Here is a 19,477-nt window from a genome sequence, read left to right as displayed (position 1 = left end):
ACGTGACAATCAGGAAATTTGGTCGAATCGTGTTGGTTCCTAAAAAAAACTTCTCAAATAATATACTGATAGTAGCATGATTTATGCATCTGACCTGCCAGGTCGACACAATATTAGTTTTGGTAACCAAAAAACACCGTAACCCGCAATCAAAACGGTCGTAAATTGTTTGCGATTATTCCAATAATAAGCACTTAGCAAGAGCTAAATCGGTCCGTAAGAGACCATTTCCGTAGACCTGCTGACCCACATTGTCGTAAAATTGTTGTGTTTGCAACATGCGTTTTTCGATTTTGATTACACTTTTATCACACTTATGAACGGCTGTGTTATTGTCAATGCATCTGTGTAGTATTTTTAATTAGAATGTTGTCATGCGCCGCTGCGGTGCTGTATGCTAACCTCGCCCCGTTTTAGATGGTAAGTCCATCATTGATCATAGTTTGCACATAGCACAATCGAACGAAGTCTAAAAGTAGGTTTCTATTCGTATAGGGAACGTATCGATAGTTCTAACTTTTGAAGTGTTAATAACGGTGCCCGAAGATGTGTCTAACTCTGCTATGCCACGGTTGGCCTGGGAATGGGAACTGCATACTACAACATATGATAATATGAGCAATTTTGGCGAACAGTGAGATAAAGACTACAACCAAATTTTGTAATAGACGGCAGTAATTTAATCATATTTCAATGCTTGTCAATTTCTTCAAAGCATTGCTGACGAATCCACACATGCAAACTAGGTGATAAGGGGCGCAGGCAAAGTAGGTCGGACACTGCCCAAGTCTTTTCGGGGCGATCTTTTTGCCGATGTAGTCAACATTTTTATACGCCATGCTATAAACAAATATGCTCAGAGATTCCGTGTTGACATATTTCAGTTCAATTGTAACTGTTGTAACTGCAGTTTTGGCACAATAAGCATCTCAACATGGATTTTGGATTCTATCGTGTAATTATCGTAAAAAACAACTACAACTACAATTAGGTTCTTCACTGAAACAGTTAACCTCACTTTCCTTGACAGTTCGCTTGTACTGTTTACATGGACTTAGAAAAATTTGTGAACGACTAGATTAGCTCAAAGCAAATCGTAAAGAATTTTTCTAAGTTCATGTAACCAGTACAAGCGAAGTGTCAAAAATGAGCACTCAGTTTTTTTGTGAGGTCACCATAAAGTATTCAATTGCTCCGTCTCTGACAAAGTTTGACAGATGAGCTATTGCTTAACTGTCAACATAGTCGACGATTAATGATATTTTAAACTAATATGGTTATAAGTAAAAGTAAAAAAGGCTTAGAGCAAATCTTGCTAATTGGCACGGTTCCTAATTGCGAGCTTGTTAGAAACCAACACAATTAATTTATGCATCAACATATAGCATCCAACCGTCAGAACGATTCAACCGCAAACCGAGAGAAAAAAAGGAATCGATTCATTGGTCGGAGAAGTGCTGCAAAATATGAGACGTTGTTTATGTAGCATATTGGAAACCCACACACGCACCGTCATACTCGACCAGTGCCAGCTAACTTTCCCTCCTTTCATCCCACACCTCACCCACTATTCCGTGCATACGCGAGTCTATTCGAAGCATCATAACATACTCGCCAGGCCAATGCTGATGTTGATGTTATGGTATATGCCCGGCGATGAGCGTACTGCGATGTCAGCTGTACCGTGTGGTCGAAGACGACGACGACGCCTGAGCTGCAGGCAGGATCTGGCGTGTTAGTCTAGCAATTCTCGCTCTCGCTCGTGTACCCAAACACTACTGGGATGCTGTGGTTGATGATGAGAGATCCGTTTATATTCCTTTACCGTTCATGTAGGAGAAACGCGCGCGCTCGCGACCATGTTCACCGTGTTGGAATCAGCGGATTGACGCGGAGCTGTGAAGCTGGAAGGTATGCCCGGAGAACAACAAGTAAACGATTCGCGCCGCAGTTTGTTCCCGGCTGCGGCGGTAAGCGGTTCGGTTAGCCGTTTGCGCGTGTGTGATTGCAATATTCAATCAGTTCGCGTTTGCTGTTTAACAGAAGTTTTCGGCCCAAGAATATAATTCCAATACAATTGCAGTTCGACAGGGGACGGTGCAAAATTGATAACACAGGGATATTTGAGATAAAATTGTGCTGAAAGTGGGTGGAATACAACACGCGTTTTTTACCCGATAGGACAGCGGGTAAGCGGCGAGTGGCGAAGTGGTGGTTGTGATGCTAGGGGTTGAGCATAAAAGTTTTTAATGTTTGTTGTGTATCGTTAGTTTGTTGTTGTTGTTGTTGCTTTGTTTATTTAGTACTGTGCCTCACAACAATGTTGGGGCGATTTTGAGTTAAATTTCATTTCTTTAGAACTATTGAAATCAAACCAACTATGGACGGCTATTTTCTACTTTTGGAGACTTACAATATCAATCTAAACGTTGTTTTTTTTTAGTTTGTTCAGAAGCTGTGCTACGGCAAATAAATAAGCTACCGTTGACCTATGTAGAGAAATATTTTGCAGAACAATTGTAAAATACCTGCATTGTGAGTGATTACTAAAGTATGCTTAAAACAATCAAATTACAAAATGCACAGAAAGTTAATAAGAGCGCGGTTTCATTATTTAGAGCGTTAAAGGCAACCTTTTTAGTAGGCAGAAAAACAACTCTCGCAATTTTGTTGAGAGAAAAAAGACCTAGAAATTTTCGATATCTTAGATACATATTTGAGCAGCTTTCTGTTTTTTCGTAAAAAATGACGGACTAACGGATCAATCTGTGAAGCGCCTCGTCATTGCAAAATCTAATTGATGTGGAAAGCGCAACCAGTAATCCTTGGTGAAAACACACAAACCAACGTATTTTTTAAAAAAAAAGTTCGTAAAAAGCGATTTTTGTGCATTTTTATTTTAACAGGCTATAAAAATAATAAAACTCGGTTTATCATCATTTAGCTTTTATAAAAAATAATTCGGCAGAGATTCGTTTCAATCGATGAAGATAGAAACTTTGTATTTTATTAAGTGGAATATGGAGAAAACACAGAAAACCGAGTGGGCGAGTGTGTGACATTTTTCACGACCACATCCGTCTGTTTACACGCATACCTGTTCGGTGTTTCTATGCATTCGGCTCCGAAGCTTTGTCTATACTCTGAAGAGTACTTTGAACAGGTTATGGTATGTTTTAAGATGGGTAATCTATAAATTTTAAAAATATAACTAGTCGAATTTTTGATCTTGTAAAGGTAACCTTTAAACAATTTTAAGTAATTCAAGCGCAATTTCAATATTTCAAGGGGAATTTCGGGAGAGATATCGCGTTCGTGTGAGATGCCGCACGCTCTATATCTCATATATAAGGTAACTTTTATACGGTAATATGATATTGTAAGTTTGTCTTTCGAAGATGTACAACACTGGAGATGTAAAATAATCCTTATTATTAATTCACGAAAATTTTGTTAATGATTATTTGCTTCCAGTTGCATCACGTAGAGCCGAAAATTTTTCAGCACCGCTTTTTTTCGTTTTTTTTTAAATTGTTTGATTTTTTTTTGGTAAATCATGTATCGGTTGAACCTTTTAGAAGACATTCTGATCATGAGCTTGGTCATCCATAATTTCAGAGGAAAATGTCGTTGTCCGGCATCTCTCCCCTACAATTGGGATAGATATATATCGCTCGTACAATCATATAGATAAATAGTATCTTTAATTAAATTACTCCAACTTAACCAATAGACAAGGTTGCAAAACGAAAAAATTTGTAAAATGTTGAATAAAAAAATGTTTCTAGAAGCACCCCCTTAAGAAAAGTGGAGGTGCTAGCCGATTTATAGGTGTAATCAAACTTCATGAAACTTAAATGAAGTCACCTCGTCGGTGTTAAGTCAGACCGGCCTAAGTCGCAATACATTTAAAAATGAGATAATGATAGCACTGGATAAAGGATTTCTTCAGCTACATTAGACTTTTGCCAGATTTGAAATATGTAACGATAAACAAGAATTATGTCAAAAATTAATTTTCAATTATAATGTAAAGGATGCTGCGATTGAAACTTGAAACTCGTTTTTCTCGAAATCAATATGTTGTCACTTAGTCCGGTCTAAATTAAAAAGCGACCATCTAATCACAAAAACACCAACGAGAGCTACAAAAATGACAATGACCTTTTTTATTTTAATGTTCATGGAAATTTGATAAATTTTTTTTCATGCCAAAAACTATTTCACAGTATTTTAGAAATTTGTCGCAATTGATAAAAATGTTTTCATCAAATATTGAATGGTTTACTTTGACGCAGGAATGTGCGGCATCTCTCCCCATCCAGATCCAGTAACCTTTTCGTTACTACTGTAAAATATATTTTTGGTTTTTCTGCTATACTCCGACTTTCGGTAAGAGTGTGGCGTAGCATAGTTTACTCTCTTGCTATGTACACTCTTTTCTACTTGTCCAAAGGGAAGAGGGCACACACGTAAGCTATGAGACAAATTGTTCCCCTCCAAAAAATTTCCAAAACCTGTTTTAACATAAAGTTTTTGGAATATGCTTTTCTACTTCTTTCCAAAACAGTATTAAAAAGTAAATTTTCAGATTTTGGTATATTTATAATAATTATAGCAATGGACCGATTTTTCTATTGGATTTGAGCAATTTGATGTTCATAGAGTATAGAATGGTTTCCATTTACTGAAATGGTGTGATAGATTCACGGAAAAAGTTGTTCCCAAAATCGTGAATAAAGTGCCATGAATTCTGGATCAACCACGTTTTTACGTCACGAAAACAGGACCATGAACAAAAATCATGACTTTTATAATTATGTTCAATTTTCCTTCAATAACGCCCGCGTAATGCTTTTATTTGTGGAAATATTTGTTTTTGTGTTGTGAACTTAAGTCATGTTTTCCACCATGTTATCACCAAATCGATTTTTTGTACGTGAACTAGTACACAACTTTAGGAACATTATTCGTAAAACCAAAGGTTGACTTATGATGTTTTTCATAGATTTAGGAACATTAGCTCACAAAATCAAAACAGTGTGGATACTTTCCCGTCAACTGTTTCACGAAACTCGGAGTTTTATTCATGAATCCATACAATCCTCGTGAACTAATTCATGATTTTAATATATTAGTCACGATCCAATATCTGTGCTCAAGAAATAGTTCACAAAATCATCAAATATTATTCATGTATTCGTGAACTGGTTCATGATTCCCGACTTACCATTCGTGGTGCTGACATAGTTCACGAAATCATGAAACGTTAATCATATATTCGTGAACTGGTTCATGATCCCTAGTATGCTAGTCACGATTTACCATTCGTGGTGGTGAAATAGTTCACGAAATCATAGAATATTATTCATGTATTCATAAACTGCAAGTCACGACTTACCATTCGTGCTCGTGAAATGGTTCATGAAATCATAAAATATTTTTCATGTATTCGTGAACTGGTTCATGATTCCTAGTATAATAGTCGCAACATACCATTCGTGCTCGTGAAACAGTTAACGAAATCATCAAATATTCATGTATTCGTGAACTGGTTCATGTTTCCTAGTTCAGCAGTCATGACTTCACAGTGTTTTAAAACGTCGTTATCGTGCTCAAAATTAATAGCGTATAAACCGTTAACTTTTAAAGTATTGTTTTGTTCAGAGAAGTTGTTGCCCTTATGATTGCGCATCCACAGGAGTGTACCGTTTAGTGATTAATTCACCTATAAGTGATATTCTTAATTTATTTTCTGAATTAATTAAGATAGAGACTTTGTATCTTCGGCAAAATTGTAGCAAATGTTACTACAGAAAAAATGCTGAAGACACCATATATCTAACTTTAATAGTTTACAACTTATGGAAGATCCCTTAAAATTAATGTTTTTCATGATAACTTTTATAGACATTCTCCAACCTTCATGGAATCTTCCACAAAATTGTTTGCGGTATCGAAACACATAACCTTAAATAGCTCGTTAAGAAGCAAAAAGGAGCAAACTTTGCTGAAGACAAAGTTTCTATCTTAATTAATTCAGAAAATAAGTTTCGTATATCACTTATAGGTGAATTAATCATTGAACAATATACTCCGGTGGATGCGCAACCATAAGGGGAACAACTTCTCCGAACAAACAATACTTCTAAAGTTAACGGTTTAGACGCTAATAATTTTGAGCACGAAAACGACGTTTTAAAATACTGTGGACTGACTGATTCGTGTACGTAAAATATTTCACAAAATCCTGCAATATCATTCATGAGTTCGGGAACTAGTTCATGATTCCTAGTATTTGACCTAGGATCTGTCATGTGTACTTGTGATATTTAGAAGATATCCCTAATCATTTTCAATTTTATGCAACATGGTCATGAAATTTTCATGGGAATTATTTCACAAAATCTAGAGTATTATTCGTAGAATCATTTTTGTTCCATACACTATTCCGTGAAAAGTTATATATGCCCAGATGCTAGATATATAGTTCATGGAACAAGATCCTGCTTAATAAAACTGCTGATGTCATGAACATCAGTCACATCATTCCACATGTCAAATTCGAAAGTAGGCTCTCGAATAAAATATCATGATGACATGTAAATAAATTACGAAAATCGTGACTAAGATTCTAAAATCAAGAACATAAATCATACTATTCATGAAAAAATATCTGAAATCGTGACTAAGATCCTGAAATCATGAACATAAATCACTACTCGTGACTAAAATATCAAGATACCTTGAATAAAAATTACGAAAATTGTAGCTAAGATCCTGAAATCATTAATATAAATCACGTTACACAAACATCGTGACTAGTATCCTGAATTTATGAGCATGAATCACTGTACTCATGACTAAAATACCACGAAATAGAAATTACGAAAACCATGACTAAGATCCTGCAATCATGAACATAAATCACGCGAGAAATTCGATAGTAAACTCATGAATAAAATATCACGGTACCTTGATGAGTAATCACAAAAATCGCGAATAAGCTTCTGCAATCATGAACATCGTTTAATTGTCGGCTGTGTGTTCCCAAATTGTGTACAAGGATCACAACAAAAACTAAACATGTCCAGGGAACAACCACAGTTACCCTACCAAACATTCGAATGTAACGCCATGTATATATTCGACGCGAACTAGGTTTTTGGAAACAAATAGTTTCATATTCCTATTCGTATTCACGAGGATTTTTTTTCATAATTTCAGGAACTTAGTCACAGTTTTCGTAAATCGTTTAGTTCACGAAATCGTGATCTTGTTTTCATGGATTTATGAATGGATTTTTGTCGTGTAGATTAGAGGACCAGACAATATATATGTAGTTTAGGATGTAATGTGTTAATAATTGCAGTTGTAATGAACGGAATATTTTAATTTTTACACTATTTGGTCGATAACAAGATATAGTAAAAAAACCCAAATAGCTGTTGTTAACTGATGTGCACGATATCACAGCTGACGCTGATCACTTCAGGCCTAATCCAAATAGTTTTAAGTGGTTTGAACATCTGTTCTAAACACAAGCTCGTACCTGCTTAAAAACGTTCGTCTTTCCTTTCCTGAAACTAGAAGTAAATAATAAGTGAAGTGACATTTTTAAAGAAATAGGAATAAAAAAACACAACAACAATCAACAACCACCAGCCATTGGCCAGCTTGAATGGGGTAAAATTTTGCGATAGGAGTAAGAAATGATTTGCAACAGTGATGTGATTGTACTATATGTGATTTGATTTCTATAGATGTGTTGTGGATAAAAAATCAAACTTTAAGTACGGTAAAAACAGCAACAACAACGACAACGGTGTCTTTTTATTAGGAAAAACGGTGAAAAATAAGCGAGGATTACGCTGAGGTGAAATCGTGTGCCGAGACGCAAGAAACTAGTTACAGCTTGATCGAGAGGCTTCAGAGTGGAAAAAGGCGGCTTGGACGTACGCCATAGGCGACAGGAACTTATTCGATGAAAAATGGCAAATTACACGAATGGTTAGTGGTGAAGTATTACACATATGATGAAATGATATATCAAAGTGAACAAATGGCTCGGATTTGTTGGTTTACTCGTTTGCACAAACGCGGTCGGGCGAGTGTGTTGAAAAAAGTGTGCAAACGTAGAGTACGAAGATATGTATGTTGGAGAAAAAATATGAGTTTTTACATTTTCAGTCTCAATTCTGCTTCGATGTGATAGATTGATCTAGGAGAAATTGAGTAAATATTGAAATATGAAATGCTGGATCAACCGATGGGAACGATGTATTCTGTACATCACTAAAACGCTTTATACCTCCTTGGTTTATTCTGAATGTTACGTGATTAAATCCACGAAATTTTGTGTCGATTGTTTTGGATCCCTGATTAAAATAGTTGTGATTTAGAATAATCGATATAAATAGGGTTTATTGAAAATAAATACCGGATTTAATGATTTTATATTCTAACCAGCTGTTACAATCGTTGCAAAAGTAGTTTGGAAAAGTTCATTGTTCGTCCCTTTTGCTACATGTTTTTATTGATATTACTGAATTTGCCGATAGCTCTTATGATTACACTCAGGTTTTTTTTACGCGGGGGATACGAGCCGCGTAAATGAAAACCGCGTAAATGAAAACCGCGTAAATTTCAAAATCCGCGTAAATGAAAACCGCGTAAATTTCAAAATCCGCGTAAATGAAAACCGCGTAAATTTCAAAATCCGCGTAAATGAAAACCGCGTAAATTTCAAAATCCGCGTAAATGAAAACCGTGTAAATTTCAAAATCCGCGTAAAAAAAACCGCGTAAAAAAATACCGCGCAAAAAAAACCGCGTAAAAAAAACTTGAGTGTATTTGAGAAATCTCGTAACATGATTCGACTTCGAACATAGCTTGCAAATAGTTCCAAACAATCATGTTTCTCAATATATAGACAGTTGTATGAGTTACATGTTCTGCCTTTTCTGTCATTGTCATTGTGATTGTTTAGCTTTGGCTGTTTTATTGACATTTGATTTTTTTTACTACAAATCTTCAATATGTAAATAGGTACATCACTGGGCAATGCAAATCAGTGTTGTCGCATTCGAAGCTCTAGCACAATATTCCACAATATTCAGTCCTGATAGTGATTAGTATGACGATAGCTTTGATCGATCCGATCGTCCGGTTCGCACGAATTTATAGTGCAAACATAGGAGCAAATGGAAGATAGATAAAACCATTTTATGAACAGTGCTGCACAATTAAAACATATCTTTGGTAAATATTTACGTTAAGTCTAAAGTTTGATCAAATGATAGGGTTAGCAGATTTAGTGGAATGTTTATTCTATTGAGCAGAGTCAGAACTCCAGTACTTTGATAAAAGCTTTTGCGTATTTTTGTTTTATCGATTACTCATCGACCTTCTAAAGGCTAGTGTTTTGATTTCAAATCCATAGTTGGGCAGGTTGCTAGCGGTTTATCCATATTATGTATAATGTTAGGTTTAGCAATTTGTCAATCAGAAATTTAAAACCAATTGATACTAAAATATATTGTTTTAACAAGGCAAAAGCTATACTTCAATATGATAGTCTTTAAAATACTATAAAATATTAGCTATGGTTTGAAGATGTTTGTTAATGTTAATTCGTTCGTTTTCAGTTCATCAAAATAATTATCAAATTTTGTATAGATATTTTGATGCTTAAAATTTATGATTGCATTCGAATCTGGATTTTGAGAAGGCTTCACTGTATGCATTTAGAACGAACATTTTATATTATATTTTTTGGTTTCGTTATCCGGTTGCTTAAATTTGCATATTTATAAAAAGCCTGGGGACTGATGTGAAGAAAAACTGTGCAAAATTGCAAAACAATTTTTCTAGTAGATTTTGAGTTATGATGTACATTCTATTTTATCGAGGTTCCTCTAGAGATTCACTGTCACTCGTCCAATTTTCAACATTTTATAGTGAAAATTTAGGCGGCACCCGCGCGAATTGTTCCCTAAATGAGCCGCCGCTGGCGCTGAAAGAAGATTTCGCTAGATTTTCTGAAGATGCCGCACAAAATACAACGGTGCGAGTGTCGGAGGGTTAAAATAGATGCACGACGTTTGCATACATATGTTAGCTGTAAGTACGTTAGACATAAATACGTTAGGCGTAATGGACGTAAGAGTAATGGACGATTGGCATAATATACGGTAGGCATAGTGGACGATTGGCATAATTTACGTTAGGCATAATGGACGATAAACAAAATTCACAAAAATATATAAGTAATGTAATCGCTAGCCTTTATTTATTGTTGATATTTCAACCTTACGCTCGTTTTTTTCTGGTTAGAAAAAAGCTACGCTTCGGTAGACCACACCTTCGCATAACTTTAACGAGAGGCTGCAAAATGAAAAATACCATTCGAGATATTTTTATCTTACAAGTTTACAGTTTTTTTTCTTTTTTTCGTGGATAAGCGTGATGCTTTCTTAACTTGAGGGAGGCGCCTGGTGTAAATGCAAAAATAATTAATTTTTTTTCCGCCTAATTGTTAGTATTATACCTCTAGAAAGGTCTCCCGTAGTCTCGGTGGTCACGCTGAACTTATTTTCTTTTAAATCGCCATGCATTCCACACGCGTATTTCGTCGCTGTTGTGCTATCTTATGACAAGCGCCATTTAGCACATTTCTATAAAAACGATCTTTAAAGTTCGAGTTTGAATATCTTGAAACTTATAAATGGTATAAGCAATTCAAAGAAGACAATTGATGCTTCTATCTATTCTGTATTAATCCCTCAAATATTGGGAAGCTCGGTTGAGTATGTTGCGAGTTTTCACTATAAATGTAAACAAAAATCGCACTCACTCGTGTCATAGGTGTGTATTGATGACAAAATTTGTATGACGTATCATAATCGTGCATAGAAAATTTTTCATAGAAAAAATCATAATTTTAATCATATCTTTGGCTTCATTTGGTCTATTAACAATCGGTGAGATGCATTTTGAAGGAATTTAGAAAAAATAGTTATTTTTGGTTACAGTGTTTTCAAATATGCTATATTTCCAGTTGAAAACTTAAACTGCATTTTTCTCACAATTCGTGTATTTTTCTTTTGAAAATGATTATGCCATAGTGTTTCTCAGATAGCTTTACACATAAAAACATCTTATACATCAAGATAACTTGAGCCAATCCTGCGACACAGTGACTTGCAAAAAGCAAAAAATTAAAAAATTCCCGGCGCTTTTCTCGCTATATCTCAGTATCCAAACAGAATGTCAAAACTCTGAAAACGCCACTTTGTACAGATTTTTTTGACAAGTGATGTGGCATATCTAACTTAGTTTATCCCAAAATGGCGTTTATCGTAAGATAGCACAACAGATTTCAATCTATCGGCAACAATTTTCGAAAAACTGACAGCGATAATAATACAGTGTAAACAATACACTCTAAACTACTTCTACCCAATTTTTAAAGAGAAAATACCGAATGGGTCATTTTCTACAGCGTTTTTTTTCGTGATGCAATTTAATGTGGGACACCCTTTAATAGCGTTTTTCAAATTGGCGAACAGTATAAATCAAGAACTAATCCACGAATTGACTTGATATTCTTAATGAGGTGTAGCCTGTCGATGAACCACAGAAACCTGAACAAAAAAAATTCTCCCTATTATTTTGAAGAGAAATCAGCGAATTTTATAGTAAAATATGAGATTTTTCGGTTTTCCGAAACTCGAACTTTTTTCTATTTTTTGTGGTTCATCGACTAACTACAAGTCTAAGCTTCACAAAACTTACTGAATTTCCCGTATCAGACAATTTTATCGAGAGTTACCGTTTCGCCGCGGCGCTCCTCGACTAGGAAACGGGTGGGCGTCTACTCTTGGAACGCTCGTATGTGTGGCTCTGCGTGACTGAGCATATTTTTTGTACGCAATAAATGCATAAAGCGATCCTAGTATTACACAAAAGATCTAATGTTGCCTTGCCTTCAAAATCGTAAAACAAAATAACTTTCGTTTTGAACACTTTACACCAGACGCTCCCCTTAAGTGAATAGTTTTTGTTCAAACACATGTCAAGCCTATTAGATATATTATCAATACAACTGTATCCAAATACTGAAAAATCACATCAAAATAATGAACAAACATAAAGTTTTGGAGTTATGAAAATTTACAGTAGTATGGACAGTTTGTGATAATGCCTTTTTGTTTCGTTTACCTCTAAGTACACGAAAAACTCCTTCGTATCAGATAGTTTCCGTAGTTCTATCTTTGATTGCCTCAAGAATATTATCATTGAAATGAATAATACGGGATATAATCAATATAGACGCAGCAATATTCGTATATTCGTTGAAGGAATAATCAAATGCACCATTCTTTTATTCATGAGCTGTTTTTAGACATATATTTCCTTCTTGAACAATTGCACCATGCATGTATGAGAGAATTAATTTGATTCCTTTCTTAAAACAAATGACATTGATTTTAAACAAGAGTGGTGGGCCTTTTTAGTCATGTACAATTTATCAATTGTATGTCGAAAATTAACGCAAAGTGAGTTTTCGCATGGCAAGCATTCGGTCTGTTTCCTTTTTTGTAGAAAAGATTTCTCCAAGTATAAAGAAAATGTTGATCGAGTTTGATCAGCTTCCGGAGTAATTCAACAACATAAAAAAACTCACACATTCACGCTCTTACCACCAGAGGCCATCAACGCCAAAAAAATAATTCCTTGAAGTGATACTTCAACGTCCATTGTCCCAATTGTCCATTATGTCTAACATCTATTATGCCTAACGTACATTATACCTAAAACCCATTATACCTAACGTCCATCATGCCTAATGGATATTATGCGTAACATCCAATATGCCTAACGTCTTTATGTCTAACGTCCATTATGCCTAGTGTAAGTATGCCAGACGTCAATGATCAATTCACCTATATGTAAGTAAAATACAAAATTTATTTTTCTTACTAATATTGATAGAGTCGTTGTCTCTTCAGTAAAGTTGTAGCTTATGTTGTTGCAAACGAATTTGCTAGATGTATTAGATATCTAGCTTTAATAGGTCATTTTATACAGAAGAGCCCTTAGAATGAATTTTTTCATGATAAATTTATTCACCATTCCTATATATAGCTATACGAAAATAACCAAAATATGATCGAACTATTTAGTTTAATCATAAGACCCTATGGTTGAATAGTATTTTGATTGTTTTCGTATAGCTTCATTTGTTTACAATATCATCCTTATATCAAAAGTTACAGGAAATATCATGGGTATTTTGAAAATGTTATTATTGTTGATGCAGTAACGCGAATAACTTCTGAAAAGGTCGTAATAAAACAAAAGAATTATGTTGTTAAAACAAAATTTGAAATATCTCGAGAACTACCACATTTTAGAAAATTTTTGTTATGAGCATTTTGATTTAAAATAGCGTTTAGAATCATATTCAAAAAAAAATTGCATTTTTGATTGCAAATAGTAAGAATTAAAAAAATATGTCAAAAGTTGTTGTTAGGAATTTTTTTTATTGAAAGCTTCTCCATGATCCAAATACACTGAAAAAGTTTCTTTTAAGTCTTTAAAACGATAAACATTAAATTTTTGACATTTTTTTTGATAAAAAGAGCATAATCACACGAATTAGCATAATCACACGAATTATCTCAAAAACTATCGCATTTTAGAAGATTTTATATATTATATTCTGTAATAAAATGACAGTTTTGTATGTCAATTAGCATGAAATTTTAAAACATGTATAAAGTAATTGTTAGAAAAACTTTTTCACCGATAAGTTCTCCATCATACAATTATATTCAAAATGTTTCTTTTCTCTTGAGGTTTTTATTGACAAAATATAAAAAAATAGAAAAAATGGGTTCTTTTGCAATTTAAATTTTTAACACAAATTTTTGTTTTTGTGAAAAATGACACAAAATTTTTTCAGTAAATATTTTTTTCGCACATAAATATTCATTCTCTCAAACTCGTCCTCAGAAAGTTTTGCTGTATAAAATACAGCAATCGAACAAAAAAAAATTGGAATTTTTGCACGTAGAAATGTTTACGCCCTTTTAAAAATTAGAGATGATTGTGACGTTTTCAGGGCCTTTGTGGTATATTGAACAGGTTGATGGTGAAACCACGCGTCGCCTCTGCTAAAAGTAACGAACAAAAAAACTCAAAGCGAAAATTTATACTTCATTATTATCGTTGAACCCAGGCCAGAAACATCTCGTTAGACTATCCAAGAGCATAAGCGTTTGATCTGGTCGTTGAAGGAGACATACTATCGAATGCTCGGTGTATTTAAAATAAGAATTCTGCGCGCAATATTCATTGTAGAATGGGGCAGACACATGTATCACAAGCTGTAAAAAGTGTTAATAGACTGTGCATGTAGCACGAATGTCGAGTGAGAGATCAGCTAAGCTTTAATTCAGCAGAAAGGCAGGAAGAGGTCACAGGCTTCGGGGCAAACTCCGCACTCGTCGGTAGTGTGCAATCCAGAGAGATGTGCGTATGGGAAAACTGGAGAATGGCGGCCCAAGATCAAGCTACCCGGAAATCAGAAACACATTCGGTCATGGTTTGCAACACCCGGATTGTTCCGTCACGATGATAATAATGTTCTCCCCCTAATATTTATTCCAACCGACACAATTATATATGTAGTTTGGTTCGCAATTTTCGGGAATTGCTCTGACGGACGGTCATTTATGCAGGTCAGTGCCAACACATAACACGATCCTTACAATCATGGCCGCTTAGTTAAACAGTAGCGTCAAGCTGTCTACCAGAATGCAGTACTTGTGTCTCTGCCAATATGATTCAATGGTAAATTACTTAAATACAGGTGTGCCGGATGAGGTTTCCCACAACTACTTATTTATAGCAGAGACCATATAATCAAATATACACCTGTCGATCGTTTGAACTATTTGAAATTCAAGGCGTTTCAAGTCGTCTCGTTGGCTCGGATGGTGTAGCAGTGCGGTCGGCCTGATATGATATGCAAACATATTCATAAATTAGATTTGAGAGAGCAATTTATCAGCAGTGATCTACCGTGCCTTTCAAACTCACACGGGGTAAGCCGGACGGGGCAGTGTCTTTACCTGTACAACACGATGTAGATTATGTCCAATCTGCCTTAATAGATAATCAATCCAAATTAGGTTTGCTACTTATTTAAAAACACAGGTGCTAATAAAATTGCCATACTACCATGCAGCCACGTAATTGCGGAAGCTTATCAGTGGTCAGCCAGACTGCTGCTCGCTAATTCGTACACCCTACTTTGCACCTTCGCCTTACTCGTTGCAAGCGGATGCTGATGCTGACTACAGCAGGAATTAATCATGCCCTAAATAACGCAAAAATTGGCACATACGCGAAATTAGATCGAACGCTACATTTGTTGTGGCGATAAGATTGTATTCAATTAGCTTTGTTTCGGTACCCGGAATAACCGATTCTTCTCTATTTACTGGCTCTGGTAGTAGATGAAGAAATTCGATTTTTTTTATTCTAATTGTTTCGGATAATTCAGAAACAATTTAAGAGTGTATTGGAATAAACGTATTGTTATCACACCTATTTGAAAAGTTATAAACGATTTTTCTAGTCTAATCTATACATACACAGCCAATACATGTAGGGATCCTGGAAAATAGCAAACGTTCGCTTACAATTTTTCTTATCAATATTAATGTTAGTGGCACATATGGAATGTGACACAATCATTAAAGCGGCCAGCCCAACTGTGCAGCGTACAAAATGATGATGAGTCAAAATTATACGGAAATCGAATTATTCATTTAATGAATAATTTAATCAACAAATCATGTTGAGCCTTAAATAAGGAAGAAACGTGGACAACCGTACCAACCGTTTCAGTTCAGAGGGGGTTTATTAAATCGTTGGGAGTGTCGGGGCTAAGAAGGTTAATGTCACTCCTTTGGTTTTTCCTGGGATGGGACAGCGGTATTTAGACCTGTCATGGCTAATGTGCTTAGGTTATAGCGCCTTCACTCGTTCTCTGAAACAAAGAAAAAGAAAAGGTACAAGAAAATGAAACCCGAGACCTCGGGAGCTGAAGCCAGAAAATCTAGACAATGACAAAAAATCACTGTTTTTCCTACCTCCCACATCACGGAAGCAGGAATCCAGTGGATCAATTACTGGTACCAGCCGCCCGATACCACATGACATCTAAGCCGATCCTGTCCGGAGGAAGTTGAATATTGGAAAACTCCACATAAACACTTGTGAGCATCTTTCGTGGCATGTTGCTTTCAAAACAAAATACAAGATAAATTTTGCACTGCATTAGAGGACAGTAGAATTCAAACCTGTTTATGTATCGAAGTATCGGTGAAAGCCTCTCCGAGCCCCAAGGAACTCTTTGCTCGCAAATTCCGTCTCCGACAGTGTGCAAGAGTAGCTGGGCTTGATTCACTTGGCGGCCAGTTCACTTTATTTTCCGTACGTTTTTGCCTTTCTCAATAGAAAAGTATTGCAATTGCTCTGAAAACCGACTTTTCAACGGAGGCCTGGAGGGCCGAGTGACATATGGTGCAACGTTCCCATAGGCTGCTATTGAATTTCTAATCGATCCGACTTCCGGTTCCGAATTTACAATTTTTTTAAAAAATTTGTAATCTGTACCGTACAGACACTGTACCAAAAACACTTCAAAAATCTCTACCTTTCTAGATAAACCTGTACTTGTGGCATCACTGATTCCAAATTTTAAAATATTCTTGTCCAAGTATGATTCTTATGGATTAAACAACATATCTGTGAATTTTGAGATCCGCCATTCGTTCACAAAGTTTTTATTTTGAAATCTTTCGAAAATTTTGAAATTTTTTCAACAAGTTTGGCGTTTTCTCAAATTACTACGCGATGGAAAAAGGAGCGCATTAATTCTACCAAAAAGTAATGAAATCCCGACAGGATCGCAAAGTAATTAAACGAATCATGTATTTTTTTAGGGTTTTGACATAAGTACCTTATTTAAGATTTTTTGGTGGCATCCAACGAAAAAAAGCGAATTGGTGAGTTAAACGAAAGCAATTATGTGAACAAAAAATCACCCCAGAGCCAAGATTGAAACCTATGCGACCATTGATAATCCGGCTCAATGCACAAACCTTTACGCTTAAACCCTCAGAAGTTTTATGTTGCCAGGGGTTGCTGAGATCAGAGCCTAAAAAAATTGACATTTCTACGTGAACTTGAAAGAAAACAAAATTCAATTCATCCCCGCTGCGATGAATGAAATGTTTGCTTCGTTTCTCTCGTCATTCGTTCTCCCGACGCAGCGCAGTCAGGTTCGAACATGTTCGGTTTCAGAAGCAAAGTGAATTTTGTTTCTATTCCAGCTCTGAGAGGGATTATTGAACAAAAGTGCACCAGATATAGATTACGCAGTTCACTTAGGCTCGAAAATGAGGAAGATGCTAACTTTTGCCTTCAAACTGTCGACATAATAACAAATGAATGCTTTGGTTGCTAATGAATTTATATTTCCTCTGCACTCAAGCATTCGATTCTGCATGAAATTTCAGTCAGTTGGAAAGTGAATGAATGAGGGAGGCGTTGAATCTGAATGTCGGTTTCGGTAAATGCAAGCAGAAATAGGTAACTGATTTTGAAATTTCGTGGCTCTGGCTGAGATGTTCCCAAGAAACATAAATTTGTTTTTTCAGATAACTTTGCTGTCACGATGTTGCTTTGGCAAGGAATCTTCAGTTGTGGCCGCAAGACTTCGCTGTTCATGGCAACCATTCAGAGTTTGAAATTTGCGCCCGTTTTTGCAGTTTATCATACATCTTTTCTTCCATAGTAGGCATATCGTCTATAGTTCCAGGAAAGGGAGAATTCCAAACCCTGCAAATGACAAGTAAAGGCTAGATTCTAAGAAATGTGGCACTTTTATATGCGTAAATTTGCTTAACCTTTCATTCAATCGAATAATTTTCCAAAAATGAAGCAAAGGTAAAAAAAAATATTTTTCGATAGCAACTGAAACAAATCATTCATCGTTATTTCGACGAAATCCACGCACTTTTCTGTTGATGTCTCTTTATCCGGCGTACAGTTCCTTCAGTCACGGTCTTGGCCTGCCGATTCCACCAATCATTGATCCGACCAATGTCACTGGGGATCTTCATCTTCAGATTTTGCTTTTTCTCTGAACGAAAGACTTGGACAGATTCAACTTTTTGGCCACATCCCTACATTCCGAGTATTCCTGCTTAAACGCTTTCACTACATACTTTTGATCCTGATCACTAATAGAACATTCATTCTGACCACATTTCTCCTTCCGTTCGCTGCTCAGAGTTTAGTAGTAACGTTTAACTCGACTCACTGTTGACTGCACGATTCCGAGTTGTTTTCCGATGTCCCGATGAGCGAGTTGAGGGTTTTCCAGGTGCTTGCGCAAAATCAATTCGCGACGTTACTTTTCGAGTGACGCCAGTGACGTTAATAGCTAAACACAGTTCATAGCAGTTAATGAAAGAGAAAACTTTTCTCTTTTGTTTACTACTAACATCTTTGACGGGCGAGTAACGGTTTGTTCGGAAATTCCTTTCAAATAGAATTTTGACAGTTAGCTTTTAAGCCGTAATCATATGTTTGTCGAGAAATGCGAATGACACTGTAGTGATGTCATTTTTGCCTTTCTCATATAAAGAAAGGCTATGCAATCACTGTAAAAATCGACTTTTTAACCGAGGCCCGGAGGGCCGAGTGTCATACACCATTCGATTCAGTTCGTCGAGATCGGCAAATGTCTGTGTGTGTATGTGTGTGTGTCATTTAAACTCACACAATTTTCTCAGAGATGGCTGAACCAATTTTCGCAAACTTAGTTTCATCTGAAAGGTATAACGCTCCCATAAGCTGCTATTGAATTTTTAGTTGATCCGACTTCCGGTTCCGGAGTTACGGGTTGAAGAGTGCGGTCACACAGCAAATTCCCATATAAACTGGTACCACCATGATGTTCAAATGATGTAAAACATATTAAAATTGTTGTAACATTACTCTAGTTTGCGGGTCTGGATCACTAATGATTAATCAAAGTAGCTTTGACCACATTGGACACCTATGACGGTTCATGACGCCCTTGAGGAACCCGCCAAGTTCCCAAGCTAATATCACACCCATTCCACAACGAATTCTCTACCGATTTTTACAAACTTGATTTCAAATGAAAGATACAGTAATGCCATTGACTGTTGCTGAATTTCATTCGGTTCTGACTCTTGCTTCCGGAGTTACAGGGGTGTTAGTAAGGATACACTGGAATTTCCCATATAAATCGGTACAATCGTAATACCTCAGAGGCTAAAAACTATTGAAATGGTCACCAGGGCAGGAAATATTCGAACCGAACCTATGTTCGAATACTTTCAAAGCGCGAAGCTTTGCGTTACTG

The 19,477-nt window shown here is 36.0% G+C and overlaps 1 protein-coding gene across 3 annotated transcripts in view; it reads left to right on the top strand.

Moving 5' to 3' along the window:
- The window catches only part of LOC131681542 (protein mothers against dpp), an 88,566-nt gene that overhangs the window by 52,068 nt on the left and 17,021 nt on the right, over nucleotides 1-19,477 (top strand). The window contains exons 1-2 of one of the 3 annotated variants that reach the window (XM_058962376.1): nucleotides 1,960-2,189; nucleotides 7,841-8,010. The exons of the other annotated variants lie outside the window; for them this stretch is intronic. Of the exons in view, the coding sequence (XP_058818359.1) occupies nucleotides 7,992-8,010 (19 nt within the window). The 5' untranslated portion in view covers nucleotides 1,960-2,189; nucleotides 7,841-7,991. Of the gene's footprint in view, nucleotides 1-1,959; nucleotides 2,190-7,840; nucleotides 8,011-19,477 lie in introns of those variants that run through there. 3 annotated transcript variants of the gene reach the window in all.

This window comes from Topomyia yanbarensis, chromosome 2, assembly GCF_030247195.1.
Source record: "Topomyia yanbarensis strain Yona2022 chromosome 2, ASM3024719v1, whole genome shotgun sequence".
NCBI lineage: Eukaryota > Metazoa > Arthropoda > Insecta > Diptera > Culicidae > Topomyia > Topomyia yanbarensis.
Note: the sequence above shows the minus strand (reverse complement) of the source record. Positions and strands in the feature narration are given on the sequence as shown.